Here is a 19,964-nt window from a genome sequence, read left to right as displayed (position 1 = left end):
CACCTGGGTTCAGCACGTATTCTTATATTTATAAAACAGTCTCAGTATATAAACATCAATAAGTGTTCGTCAGAGAAAACCTTCTGGAGGAAGGTCATCCGTGAACTTGGTTCTGAATAAAACATAATAAATACCATCAAGTAAGTTAATAGCCGATCCTGACAACTTGAAGTCCCAGTTAAAATCTTGGCTCTGGCACACTTGCCTAAGTGACCTTAGGTAAGTCACTTAACTAGGTGTCAGTTTTCTCCCCTGCAAAATGAGAATGGCAATGTCTACTGTACAGGGTTGTCATGATTTAAGATGAGATTTGGGTAAAGCGCTTTGTAAACACACCTCTGTTCTCTCTCTCTCTCTCTCTCTCTCTCTCTCTCTTTTAATTTTAGAGAGGTTGGGGGAGAGGGCAGAGGGAGAGAGAGAACCTTAAGCAGGCTCCATGCTCAGTACCTGGAGCCTGACAAGGGGCTCCATCCCACGACCCTGGGATCGTGACCTGAGCCAAAATCAAGAGTCAGACGCTCAACTGCTTGAGTCACTCAGGCACCCCTGTTTTCACTTTAATTTCTACCACCAGTCTAACACAGAATGTTGTTCAAACTGGTTAATTTGTGGATACAATTAAAATGCTTTGCTTAATAACAATATTAGAGCCACAACAAAAATGCATGGCACATTTTCCCCAACAAATGCCTTATGTATCCTAGGGATGGAATCTACGAAAGAAATTTTATACTCTGGCTTTAAATAGTTTCTGACAACTGTAGAGTACTTAGGTTGTGAGCACGTCATAAACTAATAAACCAAACACTTAAAAACAACTCTGGTAAAGAAAAATAAACAAAATTCACCTCAGTGAATTCACTTTGCCAGTCAACCAATTAGTGACAGCGCTTCACTTCTGAAGTCAACCAGGCAGGTAGGGATTCACACCAGTGAACACACGTCTAGAGGCCAATCAGTCAACAGTCTCACCTTTGTAACCACACATTCACAGCTGATGTCAACTCACTCCAGCCTCTGCAAGGCCACCAGTCCCCGAGCTCCAAGCATCCCCCGAAACCCCACATACGATCAGCTGTAGAGATTGTCTTTGACCAACAAAGTTCCCTTTGTTAAATAAATAGGCAATAAATTTAGCTTTGTGGATTTTTGTTTCAGTTACTGAGTGGTGGTCTCCTCCCTTGACATTATAAACGGTTATAACATGTGAAGTCTGTTAAAATAACCCGATTGGGCCCAAAGGGAGTGGCCTGTATTAAGCTCCATGTCAGCAAACCCAAACTTAGCTCAATTTCTATGCTTGGTGCAGAGAAGGCTCGGTGCCCAGAAAAGGCAGGCTTAGGTCAACCAATTAGCGCTTGCCTTCTCTACACAAGTTACCTGACCCTGCTCCAAGACTCCCCTTCGCTGCACATAAGGAAAGTAACCCTACTCGAACCAACCAGCAAATGCCTAGCATGACCCCCTGTTCCTCCTTCCTTCTGCCTAAAAAAGCCTTTCATTTTGTACAGATCCTTAGAGTTCCGTTCCACCTGCTAAGGTGGATGTTGCTCGATTCATAAATTGATGAATAGAGCCAGTAAGAACTTTAAAATCCATTCGGTTGAATTTTGTTAACAGCAAGTCATATTTATTGTAAAATAGGAAATTATTTCACTATCTTTTTTTTTTTTTTTTTTAAGTTTGAATCTTTATGATTAGTTCCGGGCCACTTATTGAGCCATTACCCCTGTGGTACGAAGTTCACAGTAGCTCCTTGGGTGCCTAATCATGGGGATGTGGGTGGGAGGGATGGTTCCACTAACCAAGCGACCCATTTTCTTGATTTCATTTCAAACTTTAGGGCTTTAACTACAACCTCAAAATCTCCCTCCCAGCTTTCCTTTAACCAAGTCGCTGAACATGCTCAATCATCATCAAATCATTGTTTCTAAACTAAAAGTCTCATTAAAGTAGAATTCACATAGCAAAGGCTTTTTGTTAAGGATATGAGATTATCTAGGCATATCTTACATGGAATAGCTATCTTTCTGTATACATGCAGCATACTCAGTGGCTGTCAAATATTAGTTTTCCCTTCAATATAAATATGTATTTAGCAAGTAGGGAATTTTTTTCCCTCTAAAATATTTCTTATTCCTTAACTAACTCTGTTTCTCTCTTCCAATTTTATGGAGATATCACTGACATGCAGCAGTATATAAATTTAAGGTATACAGTATAATGACTTACAGATTACTGTGAAATGATCACCACAGGAAGCCTAGTTAACACCCATCACCTTGTCTAGTTACGAAGGGAAGGGATGGGAAGGGACAGGAATAGAAGGAAGAAAGAAGAAAGAAAAAGAAGAAGGAAAAACATTTTTTTTTCCTTACGATGAGAACTTTTTGGATCTATTCTCTTAGCAATATTCAAATATACCAGATAGCAATGTTAACTATAAGCATCATGTTGTACATTACACTCCCAGCACTCATTTGTCTCATAACTGGAAGTTTGTACCTTTTGACCACCTCCCTCCAATTTCTCTTACCCACTAATTTCTTATTAATGACATCCTTTAGCCCTGTCTTACATTTAAGAGAGAAATGTTAATTGTTTCCTCCTTGAATTCTTTTGCATTCAATTCAAATTTCCTTTTCTCACCATGTAATTATCAGGAACAGATAGGAAAAATAAAGATGCCACTCAGTTTCTTGTCACCACATAGAGCAAAATGTTAAAAGAAAAGATGACCAAAGAAAGAAATGTTAAACATAAGGGAGCCAAAATTGTTTTGTTAAAAAAAAAAAAAAAAAGACAAACAAAAAAACCCTTCTTATTCTTAGTTTCTCTAGACAGCACATTACACTAAAATTCAGAAATACTTTCGGGGAGCCTGGATGGCACAGTTGGTTAAGCATCTGACTCTTGATTTCGGCTCAGGTCATGATTTCACAGTTCATGAGTTCAACCCCTATGTCAGGCTCTGTGCTGACAGCATGGAGCCTGCTTGGGATTCTCTCTCTCTCTCTCTCTCTCTCTCTCTCTGCCCCTCCCTCCCTCTCAAAAATAAATAAATAAATATTTTAAAAATTAAGAAACAGTTTCAGGGCAAAGATTGAGGTGCTGTCAGGAAAACAGTCTTAAGATAAAGCCATGGGTGTGCCTTTGTTAAGACCTCAGGAAGACTTAAGGAGGTGCTATCTCAGTGAACCCTTCAAAAGAGCAAAACCTCTCAAAGTAAAGGGATATTCCAAGCAGCCTTACAGAAAACTTTAGGTAGAAGAAGCCTTATTGTGAAGATATTTGTGGATATGCTTTACCTGATGGACTGGATTATAAATTAATTCTTAAGAAGTTCCAAGTAAATAAGCTATTACACCAAATTAGACGGACAGGGAGGGACAGAAGGTAGAAGGCCTTGGACCCGTACAGACACTTTGACAGAAAACGACTCATCTGCAATTAGAAGTTCCTTCTTCTTTTTTTTTTTTTTTTAACGTTTATTTACTTTTGAGACAGAGAGAGAGAGACAGAGTATGAATGGGGGAGGGTCAGAGAGAGAGGGAGACACAGAATCTGAAACAGGCTCCAGGCTCTGAGCTGTCAGCACAGAGCCGGACACGGGGCGCGAACTCATTGACCGCGAGATCATGACCTGAGCCGAAGTCGGATGCTCAACCAACTGAGCCACTCAGGCGCCCCTACAAGTTCCTTCTTATGGAAATGGAAAGATGCCTCAGAAGGAATAACCAAGAGCCCAGGGGACTGGGCTCTGTCAAAGAGCTGGCAATGTAGGCCTGGCTCAATTTTGGAATTGCTATGGACTAATGACACCTGTGTGCCTTCCACTTTCCCTCTTTTTTAAATGGGAATGCCTAGCAGTTGTTATGCCTATCCCACCACAGTACGACAAGTGTAGAGGGGACACATAGCTTGACCTTTAAGTTCCTGGTTCTTTAAATGGAATGAAGTGCTCCTCGAGAAGTTGTGCCCAAGAAGATGGGAGGAGCTTCACCTACATCTTGACCTCGTGTGGATGATGAGATTCTGGATGTTGATGCCTAACTGGAACGAGACCAAGAGGTCTCTGAAGAGAGGGTGAGTGTATTTTGCATGGGAGAGGGGTGTAAATTATCACAGTCGGAGAGTGGAGAGGCGGACTATACTATTCAGATGTGGTTGCACCAGTATATGCCGCCCCACGTGTTCTTCTTATAATGTGCTGTCGTTACTTGTCCGTCAAGAGGTAGGGTCTATGCTTCCCCTCTGTGAATGTGTGTGGACCTGTGACTACAGGAGAAGAGCTGCTACATGACTTCAGAGTTCTATCATAAAAAGTGACAGAAATTTGCCCGGTTCTCTTGGGATGCTCATCCTTAGGACCTAAACGCTATGCTATGAGAAAGCCAAGCAGTCACATGTCCAAGCAGGGCCTCAGCTGATGTCCCAGCCAAAAGGAGCCCCACCCATAAAGACATACAAATGGGCAGCCTCCGTGCCTTTCGAGCCGATGCCCAGTGGAGCGAAAATGAAATGTTCCTGCTGAGCCCTGCCCAAATCACAGATCCATCAGCAAAATAAATGTTGTCATTCAGGCCACAATGTTTTGGGGTGGTTTGCAACAGATAATGGAAACAGGTTTTGGCACCAGTTGGATGTGAAAGAAAAGTAAATGAGTTCAAGACTGAGTATTCCTGTCCAGTTGCTTTTTCCAAGCCTAAAGAAGTCAAGGAAATTTTAGTCCATCATTTTTCAGAGGCACAATCAGAAGTGGCTAAAATCAACTTCTTTATATAATCAAACTTTATCCCCACTTCATTTATTCCTTACTTATTCTTTAATAAATAGATTGTCCTCTCCTATTTAGGATGACCTCATTCTCCCATGTTTTCCCTGAATTATTTAAATAATTTTGACATCACCCAAGGCATTTATTTATTAAAGAGAGAGGGGAAAAAACACACATTTCAAATGAAGTCCTATGAGACACAAAAATTGCCAAAACTCAGTCAGGAGTCAAACTGAGAAAAGATCCCATGTCTTTCATGTTGTCAACAGCATCTTAACCTTCGATGACACAATCTCTTCAATATGAAGAAAAAACTGAGACTCTGTAAATACCTCTTCTGGAACACTTGTGTTAAATGGGTCACGGCTGGGAGATTCCATTACTGGTGTAGGCGACAGACTTTTCTCCAGGTCACTAAAACCTTGTGCATCCAGCAAAGTGGAGATGGAACTGGATGTGAGCAGATCTTCAAAGTCGCTATCCTGGCCTAGAAAAAGACAAAACAAAAGGAGGACAACAGCAGCTTTTCATTTACATTTCACTTTTGGTGGAAGAATACCAACTGAATATAATTTTTTTTTTCCTCATCTTCAAAAACCAAAGACTCGCCTTCTCCTGAAATCATTAGAAAAATAACATGGCATCTAGGAAACATCCCAAACTATGAGCACCTGCGGCTTGGGGGTGGTGTTAACAAAGGTATTAATTCATGGTAGTTTTAATAGATATAATCATGGACTCACCGCATTGAAATCAAAAGTTAATTTAGTCCAAAAATCCTCCCATAATTTTGTTTCAGATTTTAGGGCTTTACAAATTTCAGTTCAGAAATAACCAAGCTGGAGAATACCAGTGGTATAACAAACTAATTCAGAATAGTAATACAGCCACCCAGTAAACAACTCAATCTTCATCACTACTGTGTTCTTGGAAAACAAGAAAACCAAAAACAACAACAACAACAAAAAATAGAAAGAAAAAAGGAAAAGAAAAAAAGATAGGCAATCTTTTGATTCCTTAAGAGGATCCCTGTATTTCATTTATTTTAAGGCAGAAAGAATAGCCTTAGGGACAAATTCAATCATATATCCAGGAAAGCAGCAACTTTAAGAATTTCTTTTACGTCTCCAGCGACGAAAAGGATTAAGTGCTAGGCAATAGTGCCAGATATTCTTTTCTAAAACCAAAGAATGTTGCTTAACACACTATTTTCTGAGTAATACAAAATGGCAACTCATATGCTCGTTTAAAGCTATTAACTAGACTCAGTTTCTTAATTTAGGTTTTACTAGATATTTATTCTAATTTTATTAAAATTTAGGTATTAATATTAGCATTTTCTAAGGGTTATCTAAATAAATATAAATCCTAGTGAGAAATCACTATTTATAAACTCTTCATTAGAACAGGACATAATTTTCAATGGTGGTTAAAAACTACCTCTTTTAGCTACATTTATATGCATTTACAAAGATGGAAAAAAAATACATGAAATTGACAAAAGTGATCATGCCAGTGCAATTACAAACAATTTTACCCCTTTTCCCTATTTTCTACATGTTTTATAAAATAATCTGTTTACATAAATTAATGTTTTCCCTTGATTTTTAAATATAGGAATTACAATGTTGAGATTCTATAAAATCAGACAGTTTTAAATGCTACAACTATGTAAAAATTAATCACTTGTGAATCTGCAATAGTGTCTAAAAAGAGACACTCTCTTGAAGGCACAGAAAATGCTGACTGACGAGAATCGCATGTAAGAACACTGATGAAGGTTCATTTGCTTGCTCATTGGGATATTTACAAAGTCTTAACTCGTGCTAAGCCCTGTGAACAAAAAGATGAAAATCTTTTCTTCCACCACCCCCCCCCCACCAGAAATTTTGGTCTGATGTACGATTTTCTTTCCTTTTGGCTCATCACAATTGAAATTCCAAAATCTGAGTGTTTCACAAGTACCCTCCAAAAGATTTATTACCGGTGCTTACTTTTAGAGCAAATAACCCCCACCTACATATTGTTAATGAACAAGAAAACTTTCAAAGTTCTTGACATTTTTGTTTTAAATGACCCCCAGAGATTTTCCACATTGGAGGATGGCCAACTGGACCACGTGCAGATAAAATAACAATACATCAAAAGGGAGCACTATTTTTTTCAGTTTTTATTTTTGTTCTAGTTAACATACAGTGTTAACATTAGTTTCAGGTGTACAATATTGTAATGCAACACTTCCATACATGATCCTGTGCTCATCTCAACAAGTATACACCTTAATCACCATCAAAGCATGACTATTTTTACTTAGATGTCTCACGGGTTGTTTTTGTTTTTTAACTTAACACATTCAATGTTGAACACATTTCAGTGTTCCTCCACTAGGCTTCTCTATATTGGTAAATGGAATCATCATCCGCACAGTTGCTTTAGTCAGAAAGGTAAATCTTTGATTCTTTCCTCTTCTTCACTCTCATCTGGTCCATCAAACCAATGTTGATTCTAACACCAAAATGTATTTCCTATCAGTACCTATCATAGCATTCCACTTGAATGCTGCAGGGGTCTTTTGATTGGCTTCTTTTCCCTCCCACACTGCTCCCTCCTCCCACTATGGTCCATTTGTTATGCAGATGCCACTGACGTGTTAAAAACCATCAGTGAATCCAATCCCTCTGGGCTCAAAGAGCTGAATGCCTCTCACTGCCTGGGCGACACTCAACTTCTATCAGCTCAGCTCATCTCATTCGCTCCCTGCTCAGTACCTTCCAGGCATACTCATCTTCTTTTACTTCTTAAACACACCAAGCTCTTTTCCCCCCTAACCTCCTGAACACACTGTTGTCCTCCCTCTCTCTGGAATGCTGTCCCCCTGACCAACCAAACAATCTACAGTATTCTCATTGGCCTACACACTCTTGCAGAGAACAGATGCCTAATAATAATGTTGAATGAACAAAGGAACTAATTTGGAATAATGGATAAGCTCCCCGAAAGAAAACAAGGCCAAATGTCAAAGTTCACAGCCACTTAAGATCAAGTAAAGTAGAAAAACCTAGAAAGCTACGCTACCTTTTTTACCTTGGGCCAGTACCACCGTATCTTGCATTTTCTTGTACCTGCTCAGGCACTGGCGAAGATCTTCTATTTTCCGATCCTATTAATAGAATCAATTATCATCTTTAATACTATTGATTTGAAACAGTAAAACTGTGACACAAAGAATAAGTAGACATGAATTATTTACATTATCCAAAGAAGACTTCTAGACTTTAGTAAAACTGGTAATATCTAGAATAGTTTTCCTACGTACATCAGAGATAGAGAAGAAGTACCTCTAAATTTAGAGATCCTATCCTTCAGCTGCCATCTTTAAAAAACAAAAACAAAACAAGGTAATAAGATACAAAACAAAAACAAACAAAAAAAAAAACAAGAATAAAATCAACTTTAATTATTCTCCTCTCCAACTTCTAGGTCAGATCTTGAAAGAAAGGTCTACACCTGCTGTCTCTATCAGCTGTCATCAGTCACCATCTGACTTTTTCCTTCACAAAACACTCAGCCAAAGTTGCTTCAATTAGTCATTAGGGACTTTCTATTTACTGAAATAATGAACACTTTTCATCCTTTGTCTAATTTGACCTCTGTTTGGTACTTGACTGACCCCACTCTTTCCTTCTTTGTTCCCTTTTCTTTCCACTCTTTCTTTTCTTCTATTTTGATTTCTTAATCCGTTGACCAGATAAGATATTCTACTTCTACAACCCCCACTATCTGGCCAACCCAGATCATGAAATGTTAGCACTTCCAGGTTTTGTCCTTTACCCTCATTCTGGTGGATTATAAAGATGGGCTCCCTAGCCTCTCCCTCACTGATTTTGGGCTTCTCCATGTGACTTACTTTGGCCAAAGAGATATAAACAAATGTGGTGCAAGGAAAGGCTTGAAACGTATTTATCTACACATTAGGGCTTGCCCTCTTTTTTCTGCTCTAGGGAACCTTGTAAGCACCATGTGAAGAAGCATAGGCTAGTCTACTGGAGGATGAGAGATCATTTGGAGAAGAGACATCCCAGATGGGACCAACCTATACAAGTCTGTTAATCATCAGACAGGTGAATCACATCATTCTAGACCATCCAGCCCCATCCTAACCACTGGCTAACTGCAGAGATCTGCAAAGCCAGCCCAGACCATAACAACTACCTAGCCAACCCTCAGAAGTATGAGAAATAATGTACGTGATTGGTCTTGGAGCAAAAGCTAACTATACATCAATTACAGTTTAGTCCCCAACAATCTATAATTCTGTACTTCTCCTAAAATTGATGGGGTCCATTCCCTACCAATCTGTAATTCTGCATTAGTCCTAAAATTTAGACTCACTTTCTATGAGAAATCTCCTTTTAGATGTCCCATGAGCACATCAAATTGAATGTACCTAAAATTAAACTCATTATTTGCCCTCAGTACTTGAGCCTCTTGCTTGGATTCCCTTAACTCTTTGAGGGCACTATCATTCACTTTGCTACTCAAACTAGAAACTTATTCTCAAATTCAGATTAAAAAAAATCTTGTCAATCTGTAAATTTCTGGAAAACCTCACCACTTCACTTCTACTGCTGTATTTCAACCCCTCTTCATTTCTCACCTAGACTATTTAACAGCCTCTTAATTTTTCTGTCCTAACTCTGCCTCCCTTACTCTTGCCTCCATTTTGCCACTAGAGTTCGCTTTCTAAAATGACAATTTAAATCATGTCACTGCCCAAGGTCTACAGTTAATACCCCAAATGATTAGCTTAGCACTCCAGCTTGCCTAACACCTCATAGCAGCTCCCCTGTCAGCCTCATCTACCCCTCCACCTGTTATATCATTCTGAACTTTCCCAGGATGCACTGGTTGTCTCAAGCCTTGCTTTTGAGACATGTTCTGGGTAACAGATACTTTCCCTAGAAGCTTTCATTTTCCTAATGAACAACTCTTGCTTTTCCTCAGGTTTTGCTCAAATATGGCCTCTTTGAAGCTCTCTGGAACTACTAAAAACTTGTCACCCTTGGTACTCCTAAAGCAGATTGAGGATCTAATAAGCCCTCAGTCAACATTGGGAGTTTTGTTTGTTATTGTTGCTCTTTGGGCAGAGGGAAATTAAAACCAAATGAATTTCAATGATTATTTTTAAAAAGTAAAAGCTATGGGGGCAACTGGTAATGACTTTCCTTTGTATTCAATAGTAGGAAAGACTAGTAAAAAAGAAACCACGTGGGTGACAGGACAGTGAGTTTATTTCCATATAATAAAGAGCAAATAAAGAAAATGATAGGCAAAAATATAGAGAGAAGTAAGAGAAAGACATAAGATGAGAGAAAAAGATCAAGACAAAGTTCTTTGGCATTTGCTTGTTTTTTACTTCCTTGAAATTAATCTTTTCTCAGGAAAATGCCCCCTTGTTCCATTCATTAAGGAACATGAGGTAAAAGTAGTTCTGATGACAGGAGCTGAAATCAAGTGTTGCTGCCAGTTGGATATATGGCTGATCATGCAGGCCACCAAGAAACACCTTGTTTTAGTAGGTAATTGTGTCCCTGCTCTAAGCAGGATGAAGTGAGAGAAGCAACTGGGAGAAAAGAACTCCCAGAGACCTTGGCCATTTGGCCGGAGTAGCTAAAACAGGGCCTGGGGCCATACTTGATTTCATAGTGCCTGTGCCTCTGTTTTCTCGTATGTCATCTCTCAGGAGAATAGAGGCAATCCCTGATGTGAAAGAATCCAGGAACGAGAAGGAAATAACACGAATAAAATCAACACCATCACGAAGCTACAGCTGTCATGGGCCACTTCCTTCAGGGTTCACGTTAGCCTAGGATTTCCAGTGACCACACAAAGGGTGCACCATGGACCATATCCTTTCTCTCGTTTCCTACCCGCATATAAAGAAATGATCTGAGAGCTTGAACATTTTCTAAATTCATGGAGAGGAGGGGAGGGAATTCTTAATGGAGCCAGCGCTGCTGGCTGCCATTCTTCTGTACATAATCCCAATTACATCTGCCAACACTGAGCAGGGGCACACTTGTGTAGAAAGGGAGAACGGCTGTCCCTCAACTTCAGCAGTGTTTAGCCTATGTTCTTTCAAGGTGACATATCTCAAGAAAGGGCAAGGAATGATCACAATGGTGTTACACATCCATATAAATAATTTCATCTAGATACCTTTTCTTCATTTGCTGCCATCAAAGACTCCACAGCCTTTTTCATTTTTTGTACTTCAATATCTGAAAATATCACAACATCACAAAAGAGTTCACGTTAGTTAATAGGTGTGACAATAACAAGAGGCTGCCTCTTCAGACTGTAATGTTTTAGTGAAACTTTTACCATCCATATCCTCCTTTTAGGGAAAATCTGAAAAATGAACACCTTCTATGTCACCTGAACGGTCATCGCTAACAATAAGGGTAAGTGAGAGCTAACTACCCTCTCTAGAAGCAAAACAAAATCTTCATGAGAACACTGAACATGAAATTTCAGTGTTATAACAATGAAAACATGGAGTTTTCCAAAAAAGAAACCTAGAAAGCAGTGGGTGAAAGCAATGAACAGTGTACATGATGACAGAAGCAGAGAAAATGATACTCCATTTTAACCAATATGGAGACATGAATGGTAAGAGCCTGATGGAATGTGGCATTTATATGAGTAGTCATGCTAAGCAGCTGGTTGTAGGTTCCACACAGAAGGATAATAAGCACTTTGCTTCATCTATAAACATCATTTCCAATACTATTTTAAAACATAAAAGCCAAAGTAAGGTAAATGTGATTTTCCTTAAAATTTGATGGCCTAATAGAAAAGCATGTTACTTTAATAATAAGAGAACAAATATTGGACCTCCTGGGTGGCCCAGTCAGTTAAGTGTCTGACTCTTGATTTCAGCTCAGGTAATGAATAACCTCGTGGTTGTGAGATGAAGCCTGTGTGGGGCTCCCCACTGGGCTTGGAGCCTGCTTTGGATTCTCTCTCCCCACCTTCCTCTGCCCCTCCCCCACTCATGTGTGTGCCCCTGCCCATCCATGTGCACTCTCATAAATAAATAAATAGATAGATAGATAGATAGATAAATTTTATGATGGAAAAGTCAACCTAAAATGAAATCACAAATTAAAAAAATTCAATAGAGAAAAAAATTCACCTAAGTTACCTGCTTCTGAGGGAAAAAAAAATATTACTTAAGATAACTTTTAAAACAGTGGTGCATCATAAACACTGACATAACATTTTCTTTTTTTGTTGTTGTTAAAGTTTATTTATTTTTGAGCAAGAGAGAGAGACAGAGTGTGAGCAGGGGAGGAGCTTTGAGACAGAGGGAGACACAGAATCCAAAGCAGGCTCCAGGCTCTGAGCTGTCAGCACAGAGCCTGACATGGGGCTCAAACTCACAGACCACGAGATCATGACCTGAGCCGAAGTCAGACGTTCAACCGACTGAGCCACCCAGGTGCCCCTAACATTTTCAGTTAAGGTATATTCTGTAGAAATTGCTTTTTTCTTTTTCTTTTCTTTTTTTCTTTTGTGATGCCAAATTCCTTTGACTTAAGAATTCAGTATCTAAAAGCAAAGAGCCCATTAAGGATTTGTCTTTATGCTGCACTGTATGATCTGGGTTCTGTTAGTCAGCCTAGGTACAATCTCATTTCGAACATCAAGAGGGTATGTTTAATTCCTAATGCAGATCTCAGTGAAAAAGCGAGCTACAAAACATTGACAAGTCATTTTAATTTTCTCCTCTGACCCTATATCTCCTGGACTACAAAGAAAACGCTCTCTCACCTCCACTACTACTCTGAGTGCTCTGTTGTATCCTGTGAAGCAAAAGGACTAAATCAGAAAAAATGCAAAATGACCTTTTTACTCTTTGTTTTTATTGTTTGTTTATTTACCCTCTATTTCCTGCACTCTGAAGAAATGGAGAGCTTATTGATGAAGCAACTTTACATCTTTGGTGAGAGAAATGTTTTAAAACACATGCAAAGAACAGTCCAAGTAGTACTTTTGGTGAATGTAAAGGCTGATGGAAATACACCAAAAACCTTACTTTTGTCTTTGAGCTTCTTTTTAAAATTTTCATCTGTGCAGGAAAACCCATCGAATTGGAAGTTAGTATACATTACAACAATGAATATTTTAAAAGCACTATCATTTAGTTTCCTTTTACCTAAAATAAAGAAATGCTAACCCTATAAAAATTGAATATTAAGCACTATTTTGTGATTTTACAAATGGCACTACAATATATAATGCTCTGTGTAAGGTTAGAAAGAGAATCGAATATAATTAATCAAAAGAACTAAATTTGAATTCTTACCTCTGTCAATTTTCTTGTATAAAATGGAGTACATATGCACTCCTTACACTACACATGGTGAAAAACCCACTAGTGATGCTTTGGTTGTTTTTACATTTCTATTACAGTTCAATATATGGCCCTCCTGAATGTGCCTAGTACATTGCTTATGTCACATGAAACTCACCACTCAAATTCAACAATACTGAAATAAATGGTCTATGTCCTCAATAAGGAGGAGTCCACTGACCATGCAATTAGATGTTATGCCAACATCAGACTGCCACGAAGTTTTTAAACCCTGCTCTCAACCCTCATATTTACCTGGTTGTACATGGGTAACAAGCAGTTCACAGACCAGTATCAGTCTTTGGGTACCACTACTCTAGCCCACAAGTCCTATGATTCCATTTTATTCTTTTTTTTGTTTTTTAAGACTTTATTTTTTTTGAAGTTATCTCTACACCCAATGTGGATCTTGAGCTCACAACCCCAAGATCAAGAGTCACATGCTCCACTGACTGAGCCAGCCAGACACCCCTCCATTTTATTCTTAAAACCCTACAAGCATGACCTGCCTATGAATGTCCTTTAGGGACACACAATTCTGGGGGCACCTGGCTGGCTCAGTTGGTACATCATGTGACTTTTCATCTCGGAGTCATGAGCGCAAGCCCCATGTTGGGTGTGGAGCTTACTTAACACACAAACACACACACACGAATTCTATATATGCCAAAATACACAAGGGAAAAAAATCCATTTTCCTCAATATTTGATGAATTGAGTTCTCTGATCCATAGTGGAATGCAATAACTACAGGTATATAAAGCCAGGATATTCTAGAGCCAAGAAAGACATTAAAGGTAACCTAATTCAACGCCTTCATTGCACAATGATGTTACCAACTTTCACATAATACAGATAAATATACTAAAGCTACACTAAATGTAATTTTTTTTTGTTTCAAAAGAGTCACAAGTTGCTTTGGTTTTCTGCAGTGCCACAATAATCTTTAACAGCAAAGAAAGGTTAAATTGAACCTAGTGTTGTCAGGTATTATGTGCATTAATATTTGCAAATATAATATAAAAACCACATTTCATTCAAGTTATTTTCTTTCAAGTATAATGTACATTAAAATTTACGGTCCATACAATTTTCAAAACAAACCTCCTCAATTATGAGAACAATTTTGATAAATTCATATACTTTTTCAGAACGAGAATTCCCCTGTTTTTGCTTTCTAGCAGGTGGAGGGCTCAATCCACAGTCAATTTTCACTGATTTCCCAAAGATGCAGAGTCTTTTCCTCTCTTCTCTCAAAAGGGCAGGCAAGGTTTCTAAATCTCCTACTTTGTGCTGTTTCAAGTTCAGTTCAGAGGAAAATAATCTTGGGGCATAATGATGGTTCCTTTTAATGCTCTCGGACACTCCCTTATACTGCAATTTGAACGAGAACTCTTTCGTGAGAATTTACAACTTGGTAATCTAAAATAAATATCCAATGAAGTACAGAGCTACCCTTCTCCAGCTGCTGAAGAGGAAGTTAACAGATCCCCAGGCACAGGCAAGAGTCTCAGGATTCCCTGCTGTCCTGGGCTTATATTGTTTCTACTCCTCTGCCCTTTCTCTGGAATTAAATATCCACTAAAACTGAGTTCTTGTACAGAGAAAGGGAGCATAGGGAGGGCTGAGTAGGGAGGGTTTCAACAAAGATAACAAATGTCAAATGTATATAGCTACCTCGATCAAGAATTTCCATCCCTTCTCCTTTCATCTTGCACACCAATTTTTCTTGTAGCCTTTTTACTTCAGATTCCTTCTCTTCTAGCTGTTCTTTTAAAGATGCCAGTTCGTCCTACAAATGACAAATTTGTTTTAAAACAGATTATGGCCAAAAGAGAATATTCAGGGAGTGTGTCAACTCTTAAATCAATAATTAGTTTTTGTGAATGAAACAAACAATTAAAAAAAAAAAAAAACGACAGGGATCTAGATGCAGACTTCAGAAATCAGACAGTGGCAATGGGAAGCAGGAAGCAAGACAGTTAATGAAAGTCAATGTACAATAATTCTGGTATAAGTATTTCAGGCTTCTGTGTGACCAAATTAAAACAAAACCTTTTAAAGTATAATTAGGACCGAGGTGGCCCTAATGTTTAAATCTTATGTTAAATAAATTAAAAAAAAAAATCTCCCCAAGTTAATCAAGGATGATAATCAAATTAGACGCTTAGTGTCATAAAAGCAAAATAAAATGCAAATTGGAAAATATATATTAAGACTTGACTGAGATTTATTTAGTATTCCTAGATGGTACTTATGCTCACTGGACAAGGTAGAGCTTAATTAATGGTAGCAAGTGATGAACAATGTTAGCCAAATCATGGGACTAAATAATTCATCCCCAACCCCAAACTAAAGGAAGAGAATCTCTAACAACACTGGAAAAAAAGACTGAGCAAACAGACTTTAAATCCCCCTCTTCTTTTTTTTACTACACAGCTATTAAAGATTCCAAGTCTGATGTTCTATTTGCTAATGGTTTAATTTTCAGTTTAACTTTGGTGAAGAACTTAGCATTAGCAAATTTAAATTTTGCTGGTTGTATTGAACACAGAAAATAAAGCTATGCAGTGCTAATAAATGTTCTTTGATATTCAATAAACATTTTATTTTCAGTCTCTAAGTGTATTATGTTTAGTATTATGAGAAGATCTCTAATAAAGCCAGAAACTTGGCTCCATACTTTTTACTTATGATAGGAGTGGAGACCGAGTATAAGGAATTTTCAGTAGCACTGGCTAGAAGCTTCTTTTAAGCAGTAATTTCAATTCACTGCCATGATACAATTAACTGCTATATACATTTACCTTCAAGAAAGCCCCAAAGGAAAAAGCAATCTTTACTACTGCTACAAAACAGAATTTTTTCATAGGTGCATTTTTGCAATTATTTTACCATGCTTGGGTCTCAGACACGCTAAGAGGGTTGAGATTTAATTTATAAATGAATACGGTTTATTATTTTCACACTAATTACGTCATATGTTTCTGAAAACAGTATTAGGGATCTCATTGTCCCTTTCATCAGCTTTAGATGTATTTTTAAAAGGCAGATGACACACACAAAATGAATGCACATGCTACTAAAAACACTATCACAGCAAAACAGCACAAGCCAGAAAGCAACAGGCCCAGGACCCCATAACCCAAAGTCTACTACACCTTCAGTGACTCCCATTTTCGCTCCATCCGCTGCTTTTCATACTGCATCTGACCCACCTTGATTTTCATGCTAGAAAGTTTGGCCATTAAAGACTGGTAGAGAGACAGAGGTGTGAAAGAAAACTATAGATAGAAAAAGACAACCCTAAATAACCAAGAAAATAGTATCAGTTTATAAAGGAGGTTAGGTAATTAAGAGAAATAACAGGTTATGTTTTACTAGATTAGTTAAGCCCGATTTTTATTCAGAATAGTAGTGCTTCAATTCAAGAAGGTCTCCAGCTTGGGGAAAACTGCTCATTCACTTGTAAAATAACCTTCTTTATCATACACTAGGTTGAAAACTTATTTATATTATTGATCACAGGTAAGTAGTGAGTCAAGTGTTCAAACATTTTTGTCATTGAGAAAACTTACTTTGGTTGATTTCAGCTTTTTTTCATACTGAAGTCTTTCATTGTCCATTTCACTGACTCTTAACCTCAAATCATTGATCTCTTGCATTAGCCCCTGTCAAAAAAAGGAAGCAATGAAATATATCAGGAAAGCAGCAACACGCTAATCTATACCAAGATAGATAGATAGGGCCCCGTCATTTACAAATATGTTGTCATAATACAATGTTATGTTTGGAATAGGAAAAAGAAAATAATCCAGAAGTTTTCACAATACAGATACTTCTTCTACTGCCGCTTTCTAAAAAAACTAATTTGCTTGTAAAATTTGTCTAAGTGTTCTGAGAAACAGTGACATATTTTTGTCTAGAGCCCAGAAAAGGAAATTAGAATGCTAAATAATACCAACTTCAAGTATTGTGAAGGAGATGGATTTTTTTTTTTTTTTTTTTTTTTTTTTTTTTACTATAAGCCATGAAGACCCCACCAACAGTTAATATGTTTTTGTTCCTCATCTTACAGGTCCCTATTCCTGAGCCACAAATTAACATGACAGAACAGAATTACACCAAAATGCCATAAAAAAGAATAGAACAATGCTAAAAGAGATAAAACTTTCTTAACGAGGGGTTATTCTAAACTTCTATGTGTAATGATTCACACATAAGGAAAGGGATGCCACAAGGAAATACACTTTCCAGAAAACCCACAGGCTTTTAAATTGGACGTGGTTTCTTGTAAAATGGGGGAGAGTATTACTTAGCATTATTACACAATAACTACTCATTAGTTATTATTTCAATTATTAATACAATATTTCAATAAGAGGATGTCTATTTTCTCCTTTTATCAATGAGGTTGTGAACTGTGTGACATCATTTAATAACATTTTGCTTGTGATTCTCTATCTACACATTCAAGAGTCATGTTTAAGGAAAATGTCAGTTTCTCCCATTTGTTAATCATCCTTGCATAATACAAATTCTTAGTGATTTTCCTTCATCTTTTTTATGTATATCTTTCCACTTTCTCATAGTTAAAGAGCTTTGAATTCCTATTTGGTATTGTTTTATTTCACCTCTAGAAATAGTGACAATTTGCAAAGAAAAAGAAATAACTGAAGTAAACAATTATAAATCGAGGTCATTTTTCTATTCAAAAAAAACCCTACCCAAGTACTTTGAGGCAACATTGTTGGTATGAATGTAAATCTCCAACATGAACTATAATAACCCAAGCTGGAAAATCTGGAAATAGTTCCTTAATATAAAACTTTAAAAACTGGAATACAAATTATTTCCAACTAATTTCTTATCAGAATTTCGGTTCTTTTTAAAAAGAAAATCTCCCTTTTTCCCTTTCAGAGAAACTCTTTAGGCTCCACAGAAGTTCAGTTTCTGACATCTGCACTCTTACCAGAAGGGGGCACTGTTGAATAATGCTAAGCATCTCCTATCAGCCATTCCTGGGACAGGCAAGTCCTCAATATTCCAAGGTTTCAAGACTTTTACCCCTAATCTTTTGGAAGTGCCTATACTTCTTCCCCACTCCAATATTTTCTTAGAAATTAATCTCCAAATAATCTAAAATTCTAAAACAAAGTTTAAGAATTTTGGATTCATGAGACAGCCATGGAAATTTGTTTTTATTTTAAGGAGGCTCCTCCCCACCCAATGTGGGGCGTGAACTCATGACCCTAAGATCAAGAGTAGCATGCTCTACCAACTGAACCACCCCAAAACATTTTATTTTTATTAAGGGAACAATACTATGAAAATTAACATATTCAATTCAGCTTTAATTCTGCGGGCTATTTTAATTAATATGTTACAAAGTTTATCACACTTCTTATAATCTCTGGGTATATATGAGCTATATATTTTGCCAATAGTGTTGAATATTTATTAGAAAGTTATCAGGGATGGAGTTTACTGAAAGTGTGATGACAAAATCACTTTGCTTATGATTGAAAGTGCATGAGAGGCTCCCGGATGGCTCAGTCTGTTGGAGGTCTGTCTTCAGCTTAGGTCATGATCTCACGGTTCACGGGTTCGAGCCCCACATCGGGCTCTGTGCTGACAGCTCAGAGCCTGGAGCTGCTTCGGATTCTGTGTCTCCCTCTCTCTCTGCCCCTTCTGCGCTCATGCTCTCTCTCTCTCAAAAATAAACAAACATTAAAAAAAGAAAAAAAAAGTGCATGAGTGAAGCAGGGAGGTGCCAGGAAAAAAAATTTTATTAAAAATAAAAAAAAGTAGACAAACTCAGATGTAAATAATGCTCTAGAGTCTTAAAAAAAATCGTGACATGTCCGCTTCTATTTAAGTCCTAGTGTTCAGTTAACATCTCAGATCCAATTAACCAGTCGTGAAAGTTAAGACTCCCCCTAAACTCTAAGAATACAATGGAAAACACCAACTCTTGATCCCTAAACACTCTAACTTCTTTCCCTGTACCGGAGTTAGCTCCTCTGTATGTAGTCTACCTGCCGACTGGATTCTATCATGTTATGTAGCAGCTGGGGTCAGGGAATGACAGAAAGGAAAAAGAGGAAAATATCCAAACAGATTTTTTTTTAATATTTATTTATTTATTTATTTATTTATTTTTTGAGAGAGAGAGAGAGAGAGCAAACTGGGGAGGGGCAGAGAGAGAGGGAGACAGAAGACCCAAAGCAGGCTCTGGGCTGACAGCAGAAAGCCCGATCAGGACTCGAAATCATGAACCGTGAGATCATGACTTGAGCCGAAGTTGAACCGCTCAACTGACTGAGCCATCCAGGTGCTCCTCATGCACTTTCAATTGTAAGCAAAGTGATTTTGTCATCACACGTCAGGTGCCTCTCCAAATAGATTTTCAAAGAAAGCACAAAAGTGACAACTTTGGAGAAATCTGTTTTAAGAGCCCCAGTCTCAATCAAGTGAGAAACATGCTCATGTAGGTGACCGACCAGGAACTTCAGAAGATTAAAACATGAACCAGCTTAGGGATTTCCTTTTGCTGCTGAGGAAGTAACACACACGTCAAGACTTTTCATTATAGTTCCACCTTTCACAGAAAATTTAATTTTGAAAACAGCAATGGAGTAAATCTCATTACATCAAATCTATGTAGGGCTTTCATACAGTGGCTAATATACATAATGTACTTCATATTATGATGGTAAGTAGTTGGCTGGAAATAAATGTTTGAAATGAAAATAGAGGGGGAAAAGA

The 19,964-nt window shown here is 37.8% G+C and overlaps 1 protein-coding gene across 9 annotated transcripts in view; it reads right to left on the bottom strand.

Annotated features, from left to right (window-relative positions):
• Nucleotides 1–19,964, bottom strand: part of PPFIBP1 (PPFIA binding protein 1) — a 174,241-nt gene that overhangs the window by 23,871 nt on the left and 130,406 nt on the right. For 6 of the 9 annotated variants that reach the window (XM_042946140.1, XM_042946141.1, XM_042946139.1 and 3 more), the window contains 5 exons: nucleotides 16,775–16,867; nucleotides 14,874–14,988; nucleotides 10,997–11,058; nucleotides 7,853–7,937; nucleotides 5,110–5,264 (listed from right to left, as the gene is read on the bottom strand). In XM_042946140.1, coding sequence (XP_042802074.1) covers nucleotides 5,110–5,264; nucleotides 7,853–7,937; nucleotides 10,997–11,058; nucleotides 14,874–14,988; nucleotides 16,775–16,867 — 510 coding nt within the window. Of the gene's footprint in view, nucleotides 1–5,109; nucleotides 5,265–7,852; nucleotides 7,938–10,996; nucleotides 11,059–12,878; nucleotides 12,912–14,873; nucleotides 14,989–16,774; nucleotides 16,868–19,964 lie in introns of all 9 variants that reach the window. The other 3 variants (XM_042946143.1, XM_042946146.1, XM_042946147.1) reach the window with 2 other exon arrangements.

This window comes from Panthera leo, chromosome B4 (assembly GCF_018350215.1).
Source record: "Panthera leo isolate Ple1 chromosome B4, P.leo_Ple1_pat1.1, whole genome shotgun sequence".
Classification (NCBI taxonomy): domain Eukaryota; kingdom Metazoa; phylum Chordata; class Mammalia; order Carnivora; family Felidae; genus Panthera; species Panthera leo.
The sequence above is the reverse complement of the archived record's forward strand: the minus strand, read 5'-3'. Positions and strand labels throughout refer to the sequence as shown.